This window comes from Podarcis filfolensis, assembly GCF_964270895.1.
Source record: "Podarcis filfolensis genome assembly, chromosome: 4".
Classification (NCBI taxonomy): Eukaryota; Metazoa; Chordata; class Lepidosauria; order Squamata; family Lacertidae; genus Podarcis; species Podarcis filfolensis.
Window position 1 is genome coordinate 34,774,491 of NC_139607.1, and position 13,875 is coordinate 34,788,365.

The window sequence follows — 13,875 nt, forward strand, 5'->3', positions numbered from 1 at the left end:
TCGCCCCGTCGGCTGGCCGCGGCGGCGACTGGGCAGAAAGCAGCGACGCGTCGGCTGAGCTGCCCGTGGAAGCCCCCAAGGGCGCCTGGAGGACTTGCAGAGGGCAGCGCCGCTTGCAGAGCAGGGGACGCGCATGGTGTGGAGTGGTAGCAGGGATGGAGCCGGCAGAGTAAGCGGGGAATGAGGTCCGAGGGGCGCCCAGCAGCTTTGTCCTTGCACTGGAGGGCATGGGAGGGGGAGCCAAGATTTCTCCCATGATGGAGGCAGGAAGGGGCTATTGCATTTAAAGCCCACCCTTTCTCCAAGAAGCTCTAGATGGCGCACGTGTCCTGCACCACAACCCTGCGAGGTAGGATCGGCTGAGAGGCAGTGGCTGGCCCAGAGTTGGACTATGCTAATAGCACCCTTTCCCCTCACCATGGGAGTAGCCAGGATTTATGTTAGGGGGGGTGCAGACTTTTTTTGCGGGGGCAGAACCTCATTTAGTTAAGTATTTTAATTGATTGGGGGGCAGTTGCCCCCTCCTGCCCCCCTTGGCAACGCCCATGCCCCTCACCCCGTGGGCGGATGGAGGGGCGCAGCACGGGGTGGTTGCCAACGCATGGGTGAGGGTTGTTATTGCCTTGATCTGTTATAGCAAACCCGCCACGATCCTTGGGGCAACCTTGAGGACTAGCGGATCGCCGAGGCATTAGCCTGTGTGCACCTACTCAGAAGCAAGTCCTCCTGAGCTCGCATGCAAGCAGGCGTGCAGTGGACCGGGCCCTGTGGTTGCAGCCCTGATCACGCGGAGTTACATGCCGCTGAACTTTGACGGGCTTGCTCCGGAGTGAACGTCCCTTTAGCATCGTGCTGTTGGAAGAAGTGGGGGCTAGCTGGAGAAAACAAAAACGATCGCCAAAAACCACCGGCCTGTTAGGCTGCTGCGAGACTCATTCTTCGTTTTAGCCTTGTTAATGGTCACCTTCTGCTTTTCTCCCTCTCAACTGCAAATGCACAGTCAGATATCAAAGAGTCAATATTTTGCTGGGGAATGTGAAGGAAGGAACATGAAACTGGGCCTCCTTTTGCTGGTAAAAGGGAATGGAAGGAGACGTGCTCACGTGTGCTTCTGCACAGCCTTTAAAAGTTTTGTATTGAGTTTCCTTTTTTGATCGACCACCCAAAGGAAAGTTTGGTGGGTCCTGAACAGTAGGAAGGATCAAGTTCCTTCTTTTCCCTCTCCCTCCGACATCTTTCCTTCTCTCTCTCAAAGTGAGGTTGGATTTGTCCCTGAGGCCCCACAGCAATCTGGGGCCACATACAATCTGGGGAATGTGTGAATGAATGTTTTAATTCACTTGCTCTCATCAGCAGGAAAGAAAGAGGCTAATCTTATCTGGTGATTTGTTGAGTGAGACAGGCCTGCTGGGAACCCTTCTCTCTGCCACCAGTATTGGATTTACTTAGCAGCTTACCCTGTTGGCTTTAAAGGATGCCTGGTAAGTGGATTTCTCCCCTCTCCCCTCTGTTCTTTGTTTCCTCCTTTGGGAACTACAGTATATGCATTTTCTCCAAGCAGTTTTCATTCTGAATACATTATACTGGGCACAGTTCATCAAGAAGAGAGTGAGAAGGAAGAGGTTGAATCCTACTGCATGCTTACTTTTGTTACCTAGTACCAGTGGCGTAGCGTGGGGGGTGCAGGGGGGGCGGCCACACCGGGCGCAACATCTGGGGGGGGTGCACTCGCACTCGCAGCTCTCTGCCCCTAGGGCAGAGGGGGCGCAAATTACTTGCCTTGCCCCGGGTGCTGACAACCCACGCTACGCCACTGCCTAATACACATTGCAGAAATACAAACCAGTGGCGTAGTGTGGGGGGTGCAGGGGGGCCGGCCGCACCGGGCGCAACATCTGGGGGGGCATGCTCGCACTCGCAGCTCTCTGCCCCCTGCTAAAATCCACAGGTTAGGGGGCACAAATTACTTGCCTTGCCCCAGGTGCTGACAACCCACGCTACGCCACAGATACAAACTTAGTACAGTGGTACCTCGGGTTACAGACGCTTCAGGTTACAGACGCTTCAGGTTACAGACTCCGCTAACCCAGAAATATTACCTCGGGTTCAGAATTTTGCTTCATGATGAGAACAGAAATTGCGTGGTGGTGGCACAGTGGCAGTGGAAGGCCCCATTAGCTAAAGTGGTGCTTCAGGTTAAGAACAGTTTCAGATTAAGAACAGATCTCCAGAACAAATTAAGTTCTTAACCCGAGGTACCACTGTACATTCTTTCATTTCTCTTTTCTGATCTCAGCTATGTAGAACGACTCTTTATACATGTACATGCAATAGGTTTTTAAAGAATTGTATATATTTATTTCAGTGGGAGAGGGACGCGGGTGGCGCTTGCTGATCAGAAGGTCAGTGGTTCGAATCCCCGCGACAGGGTGAGCTCCCGTTGCTCGGTCCCAGCTCCTGCCAACCTAGGAGTTCGAAAGCACGTCAAAGTGCAAGTAGATAAATAGATACTGCTCTGGCGAGAAGGTAAACAGCGTTTCCATGCGCTGCTCTGGTTCGCCAGAAGCAGCTTAGTCATGCTGGCCACATGACCCGGAAGCTGTACGCCGGCTCCCTCGGCCAATAAAGCGAGATGAGCGCCGCAACCCCAGAGTCGGTCACGACTGGACCTAATGGTCAGGGGTCCCTTTACCTTTACCTTTTATTTCAGTGGGGCTTACTTCTGGATAAGTATGCGTACGATTATGCAGAACATACGCTTGTGTAAGATTATGTAGAACATGGCCATTGGTCCATATGGCACTGTATTGTCTGCACGGACTGGCAGCGACTGCAGGGTTTGACGGGGGACATTCCCAGTCCTATCTAGAGAAGCCAGAGATTGAACCTGGGACCTTCTGCATCCAAACCCCTACCACTAGACTATGACCCTTTCTCTAGCAGATAACTACCACACTGTATTCATAGAATCGGAGAGTTGGAAGGGACCCCAAGGGTCATCTAGTCCAACCCCCTGCAGTGCAGGAATCTCAACTAGATCACATGTGCTTAAAAACCTCCAATGGAGAATCCACAACCTTCTAACAGATTCTGTTCTGCTGTGGAACAGCTCTTACTGCCAGAAAGGTCTTCCTGGTGTTTTGTTGGAATCTCCCTTCTTGTGATGAAGCCCCCCCCCTTTATTTAAAAAGCACTGAAAACTGTATCGTTTTTATTAGTTCACCTGTTTCCCGTAAGTAAATATAAACAACCCTATTAAATTCCTGTATGTTTCTCTATTGTGCCTGAAGTTTTATTCCGTTCACACGAGCGTAGCCTGGCAAAAGCAAAATCAGAAATAGTCTGTAATGAAATAATTTCCCTTCTTTACATGCTAAGTGTTGTTTGATGAGCAACACATCTGCTTTCAAAAATAAACATCCAGTTGCAGTAGCTGAAGATTCCTTGCAAATGTGCAGGGAAATTATAGGTTTCGTTTTGGTTCCTAATTTTAAGGTTTAGCACCCGCTCATTTCCAAGGAGGAATTTGTATTAAGCAAAACAGAGTCAATGGTACTTAGACTCTTCACGTTGCTTGTTTTCTGTACAACAGGGTTGTACAGTATCACGAGAGGGTTGCAATTTAGAGAATGTCTCCTCTTTCTGTAGCTTAGGCCTAGGCCTGACTGCACTGGCAGTAATTTGTATGAATAGGATGTGGTACCTGCTTAGCCGGACCTCCATGAGGCCTGACAAGCTAAACTGGTACATCACATAAACTCTCTGTGTATCCTACACCCCATGTCCCAGAGAACTTGCGCAATTCGCTGGAGTTCCATAACAGGTGAGTGGGTGTGCAATTAATTATTTGAAGGCAGAGTACTTTAAGTCCACAGAAATATCCCAATGCCCATTGGGTGCATATAGGCAAAGTCATAAATAGATGTCACATGGCCAAAAACAAAGGGCTTCTGTGTACATAGCCTGATACCAGTGTCCTAAATGTATTAAGGCACCTGTCTCTCCCCACAGTGTGCGATACAAAGCTCGCATACCATCACTTGCACTCATAGGCTGGCTCACCCTATATGTTTGCATCTATTTCAGTTGCACCAAGATTGCATAGGTGGGCCTCTGTGTGCATGAATCTATGTACAAGTGCATCATGTGTTATGCTTAATTCTATATTGTCTCTTTCACTATGGCAAAACAAAATCTGAGACATGTTGTCATACAATCTGCTAATAGGAAGCAAAACCTTGCTAGCTTATGCAATTATTTACTTGTTTCTCTCAAAGGTTTATGTAAGCAAAAGAGCTAATTGTAGAGTCAACACACGTTTACAGAAATTGCAGCTTGGTAGGATGAGGCAAGAAGGTCCCCAGCTAATTCTTGGCTGCTGTCATAATGGACCACTCTGAAATGCTTGTTTACAGTGACAGACCAGGCCTTTGTGACCCTTGCTACCAATGATGTTTATTGCCATGGAGCTCTGGTTCTCGGACAGTCCTTGAGGAACCATAAAACATCTCGAAGGCTGGCAGTGCTAATTACATCTCAAGTCTCCAGTGCAATGAGGTGAGGACACGCTCTCAGATTCAATTAATTGAATATCTTCAAAATGTAAATGCAAATTCTGTTTCATAACCCTGATTACAAAATAACAATAAGCAGGCAGTGTGTTGAATGAGTTGCTTAATTCCTAATGAAATCATGTGTGGCCAGAAGTGTGAGCAAACAGGTTTTGTTTTGTTTAGAAAACAGATTTCCTCTTGTGGTCCTATATTTGGATCACTTTGTGCACAGAACTGTAAGCAGAGACTGATATACTTCGGTGACTTCATGAAGAAAAGAACTGCATTACAGGTTTTCAGCCATAAAAAGTCCAAACTCCAATTTACACACAGATATGGATAACATTTCAGCATTCAGTTAGCGTGTGGGATGGTGTAAGCAGTCAATCAGGGTTCCCATTCCTTCCTGGGAACTGTGTGTATGAGTAGGAGAGCTCCTTTCAGAAAAACGCAGGTCATACATTGGCCAGGAAGTGTGCCTGGTGCACATAGCATCACCAAGAGGGTGGGGCTTACCCTATGCATTTTCCCTTCTCCCTTTCCATATTCAGACAGAACATCCAAAGAGGGCAATGTTCTCTCCAAATATTTGTAACAGGTTTTTTTGTGGTGTTTCTCCCCAGCTCCCATTTCATTCACTTACCGGAATCACCGTCTGTTGACAAATTTTGTAGGGAAACACAAACATATTTCTTACAGTTTAGGAAAGAAGGAGGTCTCTTAGAAGAACTACAGATAGAAGTTTTGTTTCCTATCAGAAACAAAGAATTGAGGTTTATTCAAAGAAACCGATTGGCAGTAGGTTCAGACTAAGATAAGACGGAAGTATTTTTTTTGCCCAGTGGGCAATAAAGGCATACACACTTACCTGGGATAAAGTCCCATTGAATTCCATGGGGCTTGCTTCTGAGTAGACATGTCTAGCACTTGGCTATAAATTATGGAATTAGCTCCTGCCAGATGTACCAATAGCCACTTGTTTAAATAGGTTTAAAAAGGATTGGATGATGCAGGATAGGACAGCTGATGGCTATTAACTAAGCCAAATGGTACCTGCAACAAAATTTTGCAGCACCAAATGCCTTTGTTTACTGTTCCAAGTGTTAGCCATGCCTTCCTTCCATTTGCTCTCCTCCCTAACAGTCTGCTACTTTTCTGTGGCCACTGGGAATATTTAGTCTTCAAATGGGCTGTACTGGGAACCCTCCTTCATAGGATCATTATCTGCATATTTTCTGCAGATGTTGGGGGTTTTCCTGAACCTGCTGATACCCGCTTCCCTTGCTCAGGGATGGTGTCATTTTGGCCATGTAAAAAGCAGCACTCATGCCTGAACATAAAAACAGAGGAAATGACAGCTCAGTGGAACTTGATATTCAGAAGCCGTCCTTGTATCAGACTACTAGATGCTGGAGACAAGCAGCAGGGGAGAACATTCATGCTCTGCTTTTGAGCTTCCAGGTCTATGCATCTGGTTGCCTGCTGTTGGAAACACAGGCAGTTCCTCCATTACATATTGATCATTACTCAGTTACAGTTGTACCTTGGTTTTTTAACACAATGCGGCCCGGAAGTCCGTTTGACTTCCGCAATGTTCAAAAACCAAGGTGCGGCTTCCAATTGGCTGCAGGAGCGTCCTGCAGTCAATTGGAAGCTGTGGAAGCCACGCCGGACGTTCGACTTCCAAGGCAAAGTTCGCAAACCGAAACACCTACTTCAGGGTTTACGGTGTTCGAGTTCCAAGTTGTTCATGAACTAAGCTGTTCAAAAACCAAGGTACGACTGTATTCCTCATCACTTGGCAGTCGCTTGAACCAAAATGGATATTGAATCGTTCTTCTAAGTCTTACGATAGCTGATCAACTTTGATTATTAGTTGATATTTTAAATAGTCAGATTGGTTTTGGCCTGAAATCTTTGGTTTTTGCGTGGCATCTTTAACTTGTTTCCTTACATTTTGCTCCTGCTCCTTAGTTATCAGCAACTGCTTCTTATAGTTCATAGGAAGTAGATTTTGGTTTTGGGTTTTCTTATATTTCTAATGTGACTTTGTTTGTTTGTTTATCTTGCATCTAGTAGATACTACAGGCATCTCCCCACTCATGCAGGGGTTACGTTCCCGGGTACCACATATATACATGAAATCACGTATAGTAGGGGACACCATTTAGAACACCTGTAAACATCTTCTAAACCCCTGGAAATCCTTGAAAACCCTTAAAAAAACCAGCTGCACTTACCAGACTGGCATAAATGGTGGCAATAGTGGCTCTCAGTCTTCCTCATCTCTGGAGGAAATGACAACAAGGGGGGGGGTAGACCGGTATCCTGAAGTACCTGGCTATGATTTAGAGGTACCTCCTTTCTCAAACTTCAACTCTCTACCAGGTCAGTGCAAAGGCTCATGGGATTGCAGTTGCAAAGTCTCCAGGAATTGCTAGCCACTTCCCCCACTTTTTACATCACTTTTTGCAGTTTTCCCACTCTTTGTGGCTGATTTTGCCCTTTTGGCAGTTAACACGTGTAAGTGTGGAGATGCCTGTAGTTGTTTTTAAAAATCCAGCTGCTGTTCTCAGTTCAGTTTAATGTCAGAAACCCTGTACTGCATTTCTTGCAAAAGGAGATGTCTCAAGGCTCCCAAACTTGTATTTTACTTGTTTTGTCAGGGCTGCCCTCAACACCATATTTGACACAGTGGTGGATGTGAATGAAATTGACAGCAATGACTCTATGCGCTTGGCTTTGCTGGAGAGACTGGAACTGGGTGTAACCTTTACCAAACTTCATTGCTGGACTCTTACTCAGTATAGCAAATGTGTCTTCATGGATGCAGACACATTGGTAAGGGAAGCACCAGTTAGAAAAAGAAAGTTTTGCCATGTTGCTTTCTTTTTTTTTTTTTTTTTGGATTAATATTTATTAAGGTTTCAAAGAAATTACAAAAATAGAAAAAATAAAAGAAAAAATAAAAGAAGAACAAAAAATACAAAATACAGAAAAATAAAAAACAATTAAAAACAAATCAGTCTTTCCATATCTTATCTTTCATTTGCTTGTTTCCCTGACCTCCTCACACCTCCCTTTTTTGTATTCTAATTCAGTAGTTGTTTCAGCAAATCCTTACCCTTTTTGCTTTTATCTTGATATTTTATCTTAATATATTGTAACTTTACATTTTCACCTGTTAACAATTCATCTTTGCTTAATCCTTTATATCTTTTCTGCTAAAACCACATGTTTTAATTCCAACATCTTTCTAACATTTCTTAATTTTACAATATTTCTGTAGATAGGCTTTAAATTTCTTCCACTGTGCCATGTTGCTTTCAGTTACTGGTGACCTTTTTGTTGATTGTTGTGGGATTTCAATGGAATAGATTCATATGTGGGTTGGGGAAAATCCTGTGTAGGTTTGTAAATACCGTATTGGCCCGAATATAAGCAGCACCCAAATATAAGCCACACCTTTAAAATTGGGGGTGGTGGGGAAGGAAAAATACCTATATATAAGCTGCTCCATTCCTCACTGCTCCTGGCTGCATACTGGGTGGGCAGGGGAAGCCACACTGCATTGACAATGGCCTTTCCCCTTCCTCGCTCTCTCCCTTCCCTGCCTTGGGGGAGAGGATGGGGGACTACGCACGGGGCGGGCACCGCTTTGCCCTGGCACTGTTTGCCCCGTGCTCCTGGCTGCATACAATAAGGTTGTGAATATAAGCCACATTTTAACTTTTCACAGTCGGAAATTGGGGGGAAAGTGTGGCTTATATTCAGGCCAATACGGTATGTTTGCATAGCACGTACATATGAATAATATATGTACACTGTAGGTGCGAATCTGTACTTCATTGTTCAGTGCAGAATGTCAGTACAGTTATAAAGCACCAGCTATCTATATCTAAAGCTATATCCACACACTTCAGGGTGTAAAATGTTCTATTCTGTTATTGAGATGGGAAACCACGAATGCTTAGCAGTCCTGTAGTACATTTAAAAGTGCCTCACATTTCCAATGTGAGAAGCAACACACTGGTGTGTTCATATTGATGCTGATTGCAGGGCTGAAGGGGAGTGGTGAATGGTAGGAGATGACATAGCCAGTTGATAAAGACAAAACAGCTAAGAAAGAGTTTTGAATCCCTGAAATTTGTATAGTAGGGGGATCGGCTACAACTCCAACATGCCACGTCTTTTCTAGGTACTGTGCAATATTGACGAGCTGTTTGACCGGGAAGAACTCTCAGCAGCTCCAGATTCTGGCTGGCCAGACTGCTTTAACAGTGGTGTGTTTGTTTTCAAACCTTCTTTGAAAACCTACAACCTCCTCCTGCAGTTTGCAAATGAACATGGCAGCTTTGATGGTAAGTTCACTGACCTGCTCCCCTTCCTGGTTCTGCTTGAGTGAGGTCCGCGTTGGTGAAGTTCTTTGACGATGTGAACTTTTGATGGAGCTGGACCCTTACTACAGCCAATGTGTTTTCATGGATGCGGACACTTTAGTAAGGCCACTGATCTCTGAAATGGCAAGCTAGGATGAAAGTTCAGAAGTAGATGCTACCAAAAAGAGACAGGAAAGAACATCAAACAGCAATTGCTACTGTAAATGGCTTTCATATATACAGCTTTCCCCATTTCCTGTATCATCTAGCAGTTCATATTAGATTGTGTCATGGTGTCTCAAGTACCTTCTCCCACTTTGGCTTCACTGGCTACTATTTGCTGGGTGGGGAAGTTGGCTAATAATAAGGCCACCCCATAAACTGTTGGCATTTTCAGTGCTGGCTGTTGTTTTCGTTCTCATAGCTCTGCTATTCCATAAAGAGGAATGTACAGGGATGGAGAAACTGTGGTCCTCCAGATATTGCTGGACTCCAACTCCCATCATCCTCAGCAAGCATGGTCAGTTGTCAGGAATAATGGAAGTTGGAGTCAGGCATCAGCTGGAAGCCCACAAGTTCCTCTTGTTGATGTTTTCCCCCCAAATATAGCATGCCATGTAAAAACGGGAAGAAGGAATAAGAAACACCAGTTTCGGAAACTGATTAAAAATTTGGGCAGGTGGTCAAAACCAATTGTCAGTACCATTTGGCATGAGTAAGTTTGGGTTTGAAGATGAAATGGTTGTTTATGTTATGTGTTCTTTTCAATACTTTAGGAGGCGATCAGGGATTGTTAAACAGTTTCTTCAACAACTGGGCAACAACAGACATTAACAAACACTTGCCATTTCTCTATAATCTAAGCAGCAGTGTTGTCTACACCTATGCCCCTGCTTTTCAATAGTAAGTACAGGAATATACCTCTCTCTATAATACATTGGTGAATGTCTACCTTACTCTAGGGCTGAAATCTCAGTGGCAGACCCTTGCATGGGCAAAAATATCTCTTCTAAAGACATATGCTCACAGGTTTCTCTTTGTCATAGCTGATAATGGGATGTATGTACACACATGCAACACAAGATTGCTCACAACCAAGATCATATATAGGTGTTGAACCTCTCGTAGAATCATAGAATTGGAAAAGGCCCTGAGGATCATCTGGTCCAACACCTTGCAATGTGTCACAACAGTTTCAAAAGCAAGCCTGATTTAGGAAATCAGTAATTGGCTATTCTGAAGCTACTGATCACCTTGTGTCATACATAGCATTCCTATCAGTATATATATATGTAGGTCCCAAATATGGTGATCAACTGGTCAATTTATTTATATGGCAAAAACATTCAGCTTGCTGTTTCTGACCATTATGTTTACACAAAACCAGTGATCAGCTTGGAATAGTTTGACTGCCGTGTTTGTTTAATCTGGAAGAAGCAATGGCACCCCTAAGCATGCAAAAATATAAACACCTAAATTATGCACCAAATATATAATAAATATATAAAATATAAACACCTAATTCTGCAACTATTCGCTTGATAAGCAACAGAAAAACAAATGAGACAGCCCATGCAATGCTCAACCGGAAAACCAAAATTCTCTACCAGGTACTGATGGGATGCTTTTGCTTTAAATGTGCAAGAATCCCTCCTTGTTGATGTGTAATGGAATGGAAGGCCTTTTACACTTAGAAGAGGCCATAGGTGATGGAACAGGATGAGTGAGACTGATGTGTTTCCAGGGCATCTTGCTAAACATCATTCTGTCCATCCTGCCTTCATCTACCATGGCTTCCAGCCATAATTCAAAATCCCCCTCCCATGTTGAACATGGTAACACCTTCTAGTTGTTCCTTGTCCTCCCAAGTGCATTGTCAAGTTCATGCTCCTGTTGTCTAATGAGCAGTTTGCAAGGAGTTTACTTTCTCCTCCCCCCCCCCCCCCCGCACAACCAGCAAGGACATTATTCCTGCTGTCAATTGGCCTATGACTGCAGAGATGAAGGGAAGGGCACTCTGACCCTTGTCACTAGCCACTGGAAGGCTGCTCATCTCCTTCCCAAGAGGCCACTTTCTGGCAAGGGTGACTTCAGCCATTGGTTCAATGACAGTGAGCTGCTTTCAGTCTCCCACCCAACAAGAGCACTGCTGCTGGTGTGACAACAGAGGCCTTTCCCACCAAGCAGAGGACCAAGGCCTGCTGAGTGCTTGCACCATCTCCATCTCAGCAAGAACACTGGCAAAGGAAGAGCATTCTGGCCCCAGCTAGATGCAAATGCCTGTTATCAACTCACATCTTACTTAGTACTGGAATTATCAACCTGATTTCCCTCCTCTACACTTATGTATTTGTAAGCCAGGGCCTGTTCTAATTTCATTTATGTTTAGCTCCTGCAGTGGTGCTGTGTATTGAATTTTAATTGCTATGAGGCACTGGATTTTTTTTTATAATTAAAAAAACTATATACCCATGAATGAATAAATAAAAAGTTCTGCAATGCCTTGGCAGAGATGAACCATCTTGCATTTGCTTTTTTAAAAATGGGGCTTAATATAAACTCATTTTTAAGATTACATGTGTCCTTTTTGTAGTTTTGGCAAAGATGCAAAGGTAGTCCACTTCTTGGGACCATCAAAGCCATGGAACTATAAATACAATCCTCAGACAGGAACAGTGATAGAAGACGGTTCATCCTCATTATCTAACAGTCAGCTCTGTTTCCTTCAACTCTGGTGGACAACGTACAGTTCTGATGTATTGCCATTACTGGAAAAAACACAGGAGTCTTCTGAGCCACAAATCCAGAGAGAAGAGGTAAATTTTTTGGAAGGGAAGCTTTTTGGTTTGGTTTCCTTGCTTTGTGAAAAATGGCTTTTGAACCCGCAAGAACTTTTGTTATATACCACAGGGGTGTGTTCAAAGAAAAAGGGGAGGAATATGGGCAAACATCGCCTCCCGCACCGCCATGCATCCCTCAGGCACGCCTAAAGCACTTCTTGGGATATGTGTTTGAATGTGCATTGCCATTCCCTGCCTGGCAAAGCTATTCACATTTTAAAGGAGAATTTGAGCTACATTAGAATAGCAATCTGCATATAATATAGTTGTTAGCAGTGGTAATAGAATGACAACTGTCAAAATAAATAAAAAGTGAAATGTAGTGGAAAAGGAGACAGAATATTTAAAATGCATGGAGTACAAACATAGGAACTTTCATGGATGAAGAACTTCCAAAATTACATTAATTTTTGTTGTTATTAGCCAAACTTGAGTGGAGATGAAAGTGAATTGGAAAGAGGAAATCCTGCCACTAGCAGTTCTTTGCCAGCAAATGAGGAACATGTATCTGAAACAGTTGCAAACTCACCTGATGAGTTATTTGCCAAAAAGGTAAGTACTTTTTATTTCTGCTAATTAGTTATAGTAAACTTAATTCTAAAAATATCATGATGCTTCCAAGTATTTAAAATTGATTTAAAGTATTGTGCCAGCTTATCTCCCAACTATATATGGCATGAGTATGCTTAAAATCTGAGGGGGGGGGATTCCATTGGAAAAGCAATGAAATTAGAATTTCAATTGTAAATAACTTACTATAATGTTATTTTCTGTTTTAAAATGAGTGGCTTTGGACCAGACAGAGAGCAGCAGCATTAGTATGCTTGTGGTTTCCTCTCATCAGTTTTCTGCTTCTTGTTTGAGCCTTGTAGATGCACATATCTGAGGGGGGAGGGATGTCCTTAAAGGATTTAGGACAAGGCACAGAAGCCTGGTGATACTAACAGCATGCTTATACCTCATTCAGTTCACTTGGGGTTTTCTTCCCAGTAGGATCGCAGCCTCAGAGCGAGGAACTCCATTTCTGACTACTTTTGGGAACAGTGTCTTCTCTCCAGAGCAGAGATGGGGCTTATTAAACTATATTCAGTTTAATCCTTAATACTTTTACTTGACAACATGCTATGTTGCAGTCAGTGGAACTGCAATCGTATCTTGGTTCTCGAACGAAATCCATTCCGGAAGTCCATTCGACTTCCGAAAACATCTGAAAACCAAGGCGTGGCTTCCGATTGGCTGCAGGAGCTTCCTGCACTCAATCAGAAGCCATGTAAGCTGCGTCGGACGTTTGGCTTCCAAAAAAGTTCGCAAACCAGAACACTCACTTCCGGGTCTGTTGCATGCTAAGTAAGTCTTAGGAACCCTGTTTCAAAATGAGGATTTTTCAAGGTGACTCTGGCTGGAATCTTAAGCAATCCAAACCCAAGAATGTCCTCAATGAGGGATTGGAACAAGTGGATCTTTGGCTCAGCCAGGCTGTACCAGTTAAAATCCTGCATCCTGCCTCAGCCAGGGCTCAACCAAAGAAGTGTAAGCCAAGACCAAACTAAGTCCCCCAAAAGTGGTGTGGTAGGATGGGCAAGGGGAGAAATACCCCACCCCAAACTTCATTCAACTCAGTCACATGACTTATCGACTCTAAAGTCTTGCTTTCCCTCTGCCAGGCTCAGGCCAGCTCAAGTGACAGTAGCCCTGCTGCTGAAGGGAGTTTGGAATGGGAGTGTTTACCTTGGCATTACTTGAGTTGGTTTCTTACATTTCGGGTTGCTTTGACAGGGAGCAATACAAACCCAAGGTCTATCAGGACAAACTGAGTTTGGAGTAGATGTATCTCTGGCTGATCTGGCTAAAGTCTTGGCTCAGCCTGGAGATGCCCCATTGTAAGTCTTCTACTCCAGCTCAGCCAACTCAGCAAAGGGATGTTATGGATGGGAGAGCAGAGGACAGGGCAGGTGGAGACTTATCCCTGTTCCAAACTCAGTTCAGCTTGGTCATGTGATCTAGCAACTGAAAGGAAGTTATGCTAGTGAAAAGGGTCATGTAAGTCAAATTCTATTTTAAAGGCTTGCTTTCCCTCTGCCAGGGTTAGGCTGGCTCAACCAG

The 13,875-nt window shown here is 44.2% G+C and overlaps 1 protein-coding gene across 3 annotated transcripts in view; it reads left to right on the top strand.

Annotated features, from left to right (window-relative positions):
* Nucleotides 1-13,875, top strand: part of GYG2 (glycogenin 2) — a 20,010-nt gene continuing 6,135 nt past the window's right edge. Inside the window, exons 1-8 of one of the 3 annotated variants that reach the window (XM_083610869.1) lie at nucleotides 1-169; nucleotides 638-1,481; nucleotides 4,416-4,557; nucleotides 7,220-7,394; nucleotides 8,752-8,914; nucleotides 9,709-9,835; nucleotides 11,526-11,748; nucleotides 12,196-12,324. In XM_083610869.1, coding sequence (XP_083466995.1) covers nucleotides 1,475-1,481; nucleotides 4,416-4,557; nucleotides 7,220-7,394; nucleotides 8,752-8,914; nucleotides 9,709-9,835; nucleotides 11,526-11,748; nucleotides 12,196-12,324 — 966 coding nt within the window. In that variant the 5' untranslated portion in view covers nucleotides 1-169; nucleotides 638-1,474. The remainder of the gene's footprint in view (nucleotides 170-637; nucleotides 1,482-4,415; nucleotides 4,558-7,219; nucleotides 7,395-8,751; nucleotides 8,915-9,708; nucleotides 9,836-11,525; nucleotides 11,749-12,195; nucleotides 12,325-13,875) is intronic. The other 2 variants (XM_083610870.1, XM_083610868.1) reach the window with 2 other exon arrangements.